The 10,704-nt window shown below is 44.0% G+C and overlaps 1 protein-coding gene across 4 annotated transcripts in view; it reads right to left on the bottom strand.

Annotated features, from left to right (window-relative positions):
- Positions 1-10,704, bottom strand: part of Plcb1 (phospholipase C beta 1) — a 671,407-nt gene that overhangs the window by 96,065 nt on the left and 564,638 nt on the right. For all 4 annotated transcript variants that reach the window (XM_021195155.2, XM_021195153.2, XM_029535965.1 and 1 more), the window contains 3 exons: positions 10,514-10,567; positions 7,910-8,129; positions 2,403-2,583 (listed from right to left, as the gene is read on the bottom strand). In XM_021195155.2, coding sequence (XP_021050814.1) covers positions 2,403-2,583; positions 7,910-8,129; positions 10,514-10,567 — 455 coding nt within the window. The remainder of the gene's footprint in view (positions 1-2,402; positions 2,584-7,909; positions 8,130-10,513; positions 10,568-10,704) is intronic.

Raw genomic sequence — 10,704 nt, 5'->3', positions numbered from 1 at the left:
CTTCCTTCCTTCCTTCCTTCCTTCCTTCCTTCCTTCCTTCCTTCCTTCCTTCCTTTCCTTCCTTCCCCGAATCACTGATGAATACCAGCTTCCCCTTTATTTGGCTACATCACTTTCGCATAGCCATGACCCTGTTCTTGATGAGTGGAGTCTTGTCCAGGTCACCATGGAAAGGTTGTCTGGACTTCTCATAATGTTAGTCAACTTGAGTCCTCTGTTGACAAACCCAGGATTTCACAGTATCTTGGGCCAGCCTTGGTCTCACCTGAGCCTGGGACCATCCATTCCTGGAAGTTCTCATTATGGAAACAAGGGATTTTCAGAAAGGTCTTTGTGGATGTTATTCCATGTCAGTCGCCTGTTCAAAAATGGGCCTTCCCTCCACCTGACACCCTCGTATGGTATCTACCTAGCTTTGAGGACAACACACACAAGACAGTCCCTCAAATCCTAGATCTGTATCCTCTACATTAAATCCCACCTACCTTACCCAATATTGATGGAACCACTCCATCAGTCTTCTAAGATCCAGTCTAGACACGTTGCATGTCACTTCTTCTGTCTAGAAACCTTCTCCCATGTATGTGCCTGGACCAGGCCTTCAGCTCATGACTCAAATGTTGCCTTATCAATTTGTCTGTCAGTATCTTCCTGCCAAGTCTATTTAAATTTTCCAGATAGAGTCTCAAACATCTATTTCCTAATAGTAATATTATTTTTCTCATAGTCCCTCTCCCTACTTAATATATTAAATTTTCTGCCAACTCATGCTGCTTATGGTATGTGTTCCCCTTTTAGAAGGTCACAAGGAAGGCAAGGATTGTTGCTATTTTTGTCCAGCATTTGCTTGAAATGGACAAAGTAGGTTTTTTTCCTTTGGGGGGGATGATAAAAGTTACAGTGTTGATTATGGTGATGGTTGTTCTTAATTGTGAGCATGCTGATATTTTGCATTTTATGTGGTATGAAACAAAGTGAGAGAGAGAGAGAGAGAGAGAGAGAGAGAGAGAGAGAGAGAGAGAATATGCAAGCCATAAAAAAGAAATGCATGGCTATATATGTTTCACATAAGCAATAAACAGAAAGCAAGCCCTACATCACAACGTTGGCCGGTGACAGGTGACATGAAGAAGAAGAAGCGTCTGGGTAGTGGTTAGAAAGCAGAGACTCTGCAGTCAGATGGACAAAGTTCAAATCACAGATGCGCCACTTTCTAGTCATAACACCTTGGAAAAGTCACCACATGGAAAGAGTGCCAACAACCATCCTGAAAGGTACTGAGTGCGCTGAGGAGTAAACCCAATGCCATTCCTATAACTGGCTTAATTATACAGGATCTGGGTCAGCAGTGAGTGTTCAATGCACAGCTGTTATCTTCATGGTTATAGTCCTAGCTTACTGGAGAAATTCAGATAGTAACGGTTGGATCAGGAAGGACAACTGTCATCTATTATCAAAATTTACTTTGGCTCTTTCGGATCTGTCAAGGCAATTCCTCCCTCACCTCTACCCCCGACCTCTCCCAGGCATTCTTTTACTGTTTTGATCTTTAGAAAAAAGATAAATGACATGTGTGTGTGTGTGTGTGTGTGTGTGTGTGTGCGCGTGTGTGTGTCAGTGCCTGAGTATATGTCTGCACACCATGTACATGCATACCAGCAGAGTTCAGAAAAGGCATCGGACCTCCTGGGACTGGAGTTACAAGCAGTTGTAAGCTATGATGTGGGTACACACACACACACACACACACACACACACACACACACACGTGTGGCTTATTCACAAATGTGTGGCATTAGCTTGTTTTCAGGGCTAGTACTTAACTCCTAAATTCACTTTGTGTGTTTCTGCATGTGACTAAGTGTTAAATATTCCTACTCTTCATGAAAGCATCAAAAACATTATCAAGACTTTCACTATTCAAGAGAAAATATTTTGGCAGGCAAACCTCACCACTAACAAAGAGGGTGTCCTTTGCTTTCACAGGTAGCCTTGAGACTTTGAAGGAAAAACAAGACCGTGGGCAGTGGGCAGTTTTGTCATGCCTGTTCCTGAAAAGCTCAGTGATGCTGAAGTAGAAGTGCAAATTTCCTTGCAGCGCTTGCTTTATTTTGGAAAGAATGTTTTACTCCCTTGTGCCTTCTCAAAGATGCTCTCAAACTGATCGATGCTCAAAAATAATCCAGGAAAGGTAGACACGAAGCACAGCTCCACGGAGGGATTAGATGGACTCATCAAACATGAGGAGTGTTAGTGTACTGGACACTGGGGAGCCTCTGCCCCCTGCAGGCTGGTACCCTACGCTTCTGCACTGTGCCCTGTGAGTCATCCGAGAGCAGCAAACACTTGCTCCTCCACAGAACCTTGCAGCTGCACAAACACAACCTTGCTTTGTGGCTTACCAGTTTAATGTGTTCTCGCTTCTGGTACTTCTCGCTGTAATACTGCTCTTGCCGAAGATTAAGCAGCTGCTGTTGTTGCTTGTCTTTCAAGTCTATCAACTTCTGAGTCATTTCTGCATCCAGGGCAGCGAGGTCTTGCTCAATGGCTGATGAGCCGTGGTCAGGGCTGCTGGGTTCAGATCTGCAAGGACACAGAGCTTAGCTCAGGAACTGGGCAGGTGGTACCAAGTGCTTGTGAGGTTCCAGAATGCCCCCTCTCAAGACCACTGGGCTTGGGTGTAAAACCTAAACCACTAGAAGAAGAAGAAACTAGTTTTGCATAAAGGGCTTTTCAAATTCTGTGGAGTACTCAGGGGAGATGATGATGGATGAAAGAATGAGAAGACGCTGTACTAAACACACTACCCGATGATTACTCGGAGACATCTGTAGGATTTACTTGTAGATTAAGGGAGATGGGAGACAGGAAGGCATAGCTAGGACTCCAGGGTCTCGGCTTCTCCCGATCCATCTTTGGATATGAAACGTTTTGAGACTTTTTGCTTTTTTGATGGACAGTCTAAAAGGAGGTAATCCTTCTACATCTTCCATCAAAAACAGGCTCAAAGCCACTCCAGAGCTTCTAGAAATAAATCCTTGGGAGATCTGATACCGAGAAAGCATTTTTCTCTCAGGGAAGAACATGCAAGCTTTCTTTAATCAGAGAAGTAGGAATGATCTGTCCTATATTTCCTTTCCTCAAAGGATAAGAGGTTAATTCAGTGATCAAGGACGGAACCGGCATCGAGAGTTGGTGCTGTACTGCAGAAACACAATGTGAACTATGCATATGATAGTTCACCATGCACAGCAGTTAAGACTTGTACTAGCCGTTTAAATGAGAAATGAGTGACACTAATTTTAATAAGATGTTCTATAAGCTGGGTGTGTGAGGAACACCTGTAATCCTAGCATTCAGGAACTCAAAACAGATGACTGCAAAGTGCCACCTCAGTTACAAGGCAATCTCTTTTTGGACTCAAAAGAATAATTGTGTGTGTATATATTAGCGTAACCAGTTCAAAGAAGCCGAAAGATGTCAGAGTTATTTTAGTTTTCTTTTTTTTAAATGGAGTCGGAGAAATATGGCATGTATTTCATAGTTTGAGTACATCATAGAACTGATAAAATGCACTTTTTTCTTGCTTGGGTTAAAAGTTTTCCACTGAGCTACAACTCTAGTCCAAATGAACCACATCAAGGGCCTAATAGCCACATGTGTCTCCTGTCTCCGGTCTAAGGTGTGTATGTGCATGTGTCGCTTTTTGCTTCCATAAAGTTTCCACATACTTGCTGGCAGCTATGTCATGGCCTGCTCTCTCTCTCTCTCCTTTCTCCTCTGTTTCTCTCTCCCCCCATCCCATTCCCCCTTGCCTTCCCCTCTCCCTCTTTTTCTCCCTCTCTTTCTCTCCCCCTCTTTCTCTCTTTCCCTTTCTCTCTCCCTCCACTGTCCCCCCCACCCTTGTGTGTGTAGGAGGCATGGAGGTTTCTGCTCACAGATAAGTATTAGGGCCCCTGGAGCGTTAAACACATAGAGTTGTTCCTTCAAAGACAGGGGTGCATCATGGATGTAGTTAAGGGATGCCTCGTGGATATGGTTAGTAGCCTGGTGACCTTTACGCTATTTGTGTGGCTGAGACCACACCGGATCCTCCTCCAGACAGCATGAGCTTTATAAACCCATCTATATGGAAGATATCACATGCAGTTCACAAAGAGTTTCAATGTAGCTGTGTCCAATCTTCATTTAGTTTCCTTTGCGCTTTGTTGCACACAGGAGGTTGAGTTAAGTTTTCAGCAGAATGTTATCATCAGATTGTGCTGTGCTTAAATATGCCTAAAATAAACTACTCGTCAGACTCCGTAAGAATGAAGCAATACCCTACTTAGCCATGCTTAACCAAACCACTCTCTTGTCTCCTGTGGATCACTACTCCACTGGTCCTGGTGGTCACAGAGACCCTGCCTATGTGGGATTCAAGCAGAACAGAAGCTTCCAGAAGCCCTGCCTGGCTTCCTCTTCGCGCTGGCCTCTTTGTACATTGTGGGCTACAGAGGCGTATACATTTATCCTGTGATGTTATCTTGATGCTGAATTGGGAATTTTCAGAATATGGCATAAAAGCAAATAAACATATAAATGTGTGCATCATTAGAGTTCTTAGGAGGTATTTAGAGCAAACTTGGCCTTCGCTGGCTGTGCAGCAAGCGGTAAATGCTGATTTAGCCTTTAGCTTCCCCAGAAGAAGCGACACGTCTCACCTGCTATCGTTCTACGTCTGTTCAACCTCTAAGGAAAGGTGATTTTTTTTGCTACTTTTAAAAAATCAAGTATTGCATTTTGATCGTGTTTTCAAGGTGAGCACATGTTACATCATATGTCACAATATGGTTCTGAAGCTGCATCCTGCTTTTTTGTACCTGATGGGAAAGATGATGACTCAGAAAGATGACGGGAAGAGGAGGAGGCATCACAGCCTACTGCGTTCTCTCCCATGGACAGGTGGCTTACACGCTCACAGTTTCAGGATGACATATAGAAGCCTCAGCTAGAGAAAGAGGTTGTATTTCCCAGCAGCGATCATTCCCTTTAGGTCAAGCCCTTAAAAGACTTTGAGAGCCACTGACCCATTTCTAGAAAAGTTCTGACTGTGAGCTCTACATCTGTTTCCTGCATCTGATGATTGTTGGGTCACCCTGACCACATCTCTCCATTTATCAGCTAACAGGAATAATTAGGGCATCTCATAAGAGTAATTTGTTTAACACTTACCCTGTGACCTCAGCTCTGAAGAGGCACCTAAAACAGCTCTCCCATTGCTGCTCCTATGAGGCAAACTCTGAGCCACATGGCTTTAGCTGGAGAGTGGAGTGCCTTGAACAGATATGGCCATTGTGATCACATGTATTTCAATCTTTACAAGAATAGCTGGCAGTTACAGAGCCACATAGGCCATGTCTTCTTTCCTCCAGGTATCCATTTCACATCCTAAACTCTCTTAGGACAAACAACAACACAAGAATCCAGCCCTTGCTACCATTGCTTTGCCCCTCTTTTTAGGAAAACCATTTGTCATCACTCATCTGGACTCCTGAGTGTCCCCTCTAGTCTCTCTGTTCCTGATCTGAGTCCTCAGTCCTGACAAAGTGCCATCTAGATACCATTACTCCAGCATCACCTGCTTCAAGCATGACTGAGCAGACTTGGTAGCAGCTTGTGTACATCTCAAAAGCGCAGCGAAGGGTCATCTTCCATACAGCAGCTAGGAATATTTTCTGAGGCTATTAATTAGACTACAAAAATTTCATTGAATTGTTTCCTTCTGTGGCTTCTTACTCAACCACATAAATTCTGAATTACTTGTCATTTGCTTCTGCTCTAGAAGACATTGGTTAAACAGTACCCTTTCCTAGCTGCTAGACATCATTCGTGTCACACACCATATGGGACTTACTAGGTCTTATCCATTTTGCCAACTCAACTATTCTTGAAACAAGTCAGTTTTTCCCTGCTTTGAATCATCTCCTTGACCTGGGACCACCTCCTATTATTCTATGGTTGTCCATGATTGATTCCCTAGGAGTTACCTCATTCTATACTGTGACATGTCAGAACGGCTCTGCCAGCCAGGTGTGGTGACATTTGCATATAATCTCAGCATTTGGACAAGGCAGGCAAATTATGACTTCAAGCCCATCCCAAGTATCTTAGTTAGGGTTTCTAGTGTGTGATGAAAACATCACAGCCAAAAACAGATTGGAAGGAAATTTTTATTTGGCTTACATTTACTGGGTCAGAGTCCATTAAGGGAATCCAAGGCAGGAACTTAAATATGGTGGGAACCTGGAGTCAGAAGCTGATACAAAGGCCCTAGTTGGGTGTGTGTGTGTGTGTGTGTGTGTGTGTGTGTGTGTGTGTGTGTGCTATGTACTGGCTTTCTCCTTATGATCTGCTCAGCAGCCAAGAGGTGGCCCCGCCCACAATGGGCTGAGTCCTCTCAAAGCAATCATTAAGAAAATGCCCTTCGGGCTTACCCACAGCCAGTCTTACAGAGGCATTTTCTCAATTGAGAGTCCCTCATCTCAGATGACTCTAGCTTGGGCCAAGTCATCCTAAGACCTAGCTGGCAAACTGATATGGTCATGCTCTGTTTCTAAACTCTAGAGAGTGGGTATCAGCTAAGTAGTGAAGGACTTGTTCAGCGTGCACAAGTCCCCGGCATCCATCCTTAGCACTGCAATGAAAAATTTAAAAACACGGGGGATGTTCCTTTCTCTGAGGTCATTCTACATCAAAATATTGTTCTTCTTTTTGATAGTCTTCATGGTTATGTTGTACCACGGTTATATTTGTTGTCCATTTTCCTTTCGTTATCGTGATGCCTTGGGTTTCTGTTGCTGTGATCAAACCCCGTGACTAAAACTACTTGGGGAGCAAAGGGATTATTTCATCTGACACTCCCAAGTAACAATCCATCATTGAAGGAAGTCAGGGCAGGAACCTGGAGGAAGGAACTAATGCAGAGGCCATGGACAAGTGTTGCTTACTGACTTGTTCCTCGTGGCTGCCTCAGCCTGCTTCCTTAGAGACCCCGGGGACCATTAACTCAGCACTAATGACAGTAAAATAGACTTCCCATGTCAAACATGAATTATGAAAACGCACCAAACACTGCCCCTGGGCAGTTTGATGGGTACATTGAGATTTTTCTAGTTTGTATAAGCTGAGATAAAAACTAACCAGGAAACGTGACTGCATATTTGCTGTTTAAGGGTAAAATTGTATACAATCATTGAATTATCCACAGGGCACCAGGACTACAATAGTAATATTACTCAATAGCTATGCTAGGCTTGCTTCGCTTTGCCACATTCTGAGTGCTTTGAGTACATAAGAGATATACTGTGAGAGCCCCAGACCCCAGGATATCTGTCAGGCCATTATGGGTTTCAGGCATCAAAAGAAAGTTGAAACATCTCCTTCCTCATGGTAAGCAGTCTGTTCAACTTGATTCTAGGTACATAAGAACTCCATATGCACACTTTGGCAGCTGCTATGGTGTGAGTGGATGGGGTGGGGTGGGGGTGGGGGCATCAGCTATCCGATATCTGAGCCAAGGGCTAGTGCTCTGGAACTATAATTGTATATCTATCCCAGAATTTGTTCAAATGAAGAAATCTATACCCAAAGTCCTAGCTATGCCAAAACCAGAGAAAGAAGGGTCACAGGATCTCAGCCAGCCAAGACTAGTCTGGAAAGTGGGGAGGGAAGGCTAGCCGGGAAAGTGGGAGGGAAGAAGAGAGGGAAGGTAGGAGGGAGGGAACCAAATTTAGCTTATAAGCAACAGTGAACTGAAAAATACTCAAGAAGGACAGGCTGGAGCAGGTGGAGTGACTTTGCTCCCTGTGGCGTCACAGCACCTAAACCATCATTCCCCTGCCAGGGCAGCATCTCTCTATGGACTCACTTCTTCTTGCTGTCCTTTTTGGCGGACTTCTCCAAGGCTGCCCTCCTTCTCAGGTAGTCATTCTGAATCTCATTGTACTTGGTCGTGTGCTCCTTGATGAGCTCCGTGGTTTTCTTGTGGTGTCTCTTCACCAGGTCTTTCATTTCTTTGTAGTGTTTCTTTTGAAGTTTCACGAACGATTTCTGTTGCTTGAGCTCTTCGATGGTTTGCGCCTCTACTTCTGCAACAGAGGAGCGTTAGGAGCTGAGTGACAGAGTGGCTGAGAGTCCAGGGATAGGAACAGTGGCATCCTGTTCAGAGAGGAACAGCTTATCCCTACCAAGAGTGGCTGAAGAGCACAGCCGAGATGTCAGAACTGTCAGTCAACTCCTCTGGCCACTAGCTAACAACTGTGCTAACTGAACCTTGCAGAGAGCCAGTTCCTTCTTTGGGAGCTTCGAGTTTGGTTTTTCCAGAAGGAGAGTCTAGAATGGGGATTTGGGTGCCTGTGGCTCCTTGTGGGCTGAGGGGAAGGGAGGGGGGAAGTAGATGAGCAGTGGAAACAACCAAGCAAAAGCCCGCACATCAATTTCCGTCTGACTTATGAACAATCCTACGGGAACCCAAAGTGTACATGGCACACCGGGTCTGGTCTTTGCAGGAATGAAGAAGGCCAGCTTCTTGTGAATTTGGGATGGTCAAAGGGGATTTCCCTTTTCCTAGAGGGAAATTCTGCAGAGAAGCAGAAACTCTGGACTTTTAATAACCTAGCCTCACTAAGCCTGGGAACAGGACATATCACATCAGAGGAAAATGGAGCAGGCCCCCAACTTCATCCTTCTTAGGGATGATAGTATTTCTACTAAAGGCTGGTCTGATGGTTATTAAAAATAAAATCATGGAAAGTGTTTAATTGTTTTTGGCACTATGCCTTAGATCAGTGGTTCTCAACCTTCCTAATGATGTGGCCCTTTAATTTCTCATGTTGTGGTAATCCCCAACCATAAATGTTTTTTTGCTGCTACTTCATAACTATAATTCTGCTACTGTTATGAATCATAATGTAAATATTTCTAGAAATGGAGGTTTGCTGGAGGAGTCACAACCCACAAGTTGATAGCCACCGCTAAAGCAACTTACCAAATAATCACACAGGTTCAGCATCATTCAGGGGACGCACTGACAAGGGACACACCATAGGTTTCTCCCCACATATCAGGGGATATGGCAGTCAAGTGTGCCAAGAAAGTGTCCTTTAATCTAATTTTCACAAAGGCTCCAGCAGGGCTAGGGCTACCTGTATGACTGTAGTGTTTTATCCAATGTTGAGAAAAAAAAAATGGTCAATGTGACAAAGTCTGCTCTTAAATCCCTTCATAGGTACACGTCATCACTTCTAATCACTACATAGGTACATGTCATCACTTCTATAATGAGCATTTGTAAAAACGCGTTCTCACTTCTGAAGTCAAGTCCCCACACGAGCTTCTCTCTTTCTTTCCCTAGAATTACAAGAATTCTAGGGGCTAGGGGAGCCTTTCAATGTATGGTGTCTCAGCTTCAATGAATTATCATTTATTTGGACCCAGCTAAGTCAGAGTTCACATGTTTCCATTTCTTGATTTGAACTTTCTGTTTCAGGAACAACAACAACACAAAAGATACCATAAATATTTGGAACTGTCAAGAGGTTCAGAAATAATCTACGTCAGGAACCATAGCAAACTTGGGATAGACATGGACTGTGCATAAACAGGGGAGCTGGAGTGGTGATTTCTGTTGCTAAACACCAAGGCCTTTAAACAGCGCTTCCTTCTCTTACCGTGTGTCTCTCCTGACAGCTACTTTTTCTTCTTTTTGAAGGAAGAAGTTGTGGAGAGAACTAGATACATGAACAGTTTCCCTCAGGCTCAAACTGACTTCTGACGGTTGCATAATAATGGCTGCATTAAGAATTTATAATCCTGAGAAACTTCTGCATTTTCTGGTAACTGATTCTACCTCATGAGAACCTAGAACATGAGCCAATGGGCAGTCTAGAAATGTAACTCCCCGTGCTCCACTCTCTAAGAAACAGACACTCTAAACTGTCTTTGAAAAAGCCTGCAGGCAAAAGGCTATCCCTTGGGAATATCCCCAAATGTAAAAGGACTGTTCATTTGCATAAAGACGCAAATCACTAATGGGTGAGTCGTTCCGAGATAGCCACAGTTAGGGAGGTGGTGCAGACCCTCTGTGTATACATTTGCATATTTTTAGATAACATTTCAGTATCTTGTTTTCTACATCAGTGTTCAGGACTTCCCATGGAAGTCCTTTAAAAACTTGTTTTGTTACCTTATAGGGTCCGCATAAATTCTAGGAATGATTTATGTATCTTTTGTGAAATATAACTGTGTGGGTAAAGTTTACATATCCTAAACTTGCAACCCTGCACATTTTTACAAAGCTGACATGTTTCAGGCAGGGTAAACACCGGGTAAAAGGCAGAAGAGTGCCAGGAGCCTTGACCCCTTCTGGAGCCTGTCCCTGACCAGGTGGAATCCACGCCCCACTTTCTTCTGGTATACTTACTGTGCAATGTTCATGTGCCAAATTCCCCGAGGAGAGGAGGTTTGTGCTCACCTGTTAACACGCTCTGGATCAGATCTTCTGTTTTGGCAGGTGCCTTCACAGACCCTGCAACCAAAAAGATCAAAGAAATGGCCAAATTTATCTTCCAAATTTATCTCATTTTTCAGGCCTGTTTGCGGATGGAGGTGTAGCCCTGTGGTAGAAGAGCACTTGATCATCTGGGTTTCATCTCCAGTACTGGG

Source organism: Mus pahari, chromosome 3 (genome assembly GCF_900095145.1).
Source record: "Mus pahari chromosome 3, PAHARI_EIJ_v1.1, whole genome shotgun sequence".
Classification (NCBI taxonomy): domain Eukaryota; kingdom Metazoa; phylum Chordata; class Mammalia; order Rodentia; family Muridae; genus Mus; species Mus pahari.
This window is presented reverse-complemented; position numbering and strand designations above follow the sequence as displayed.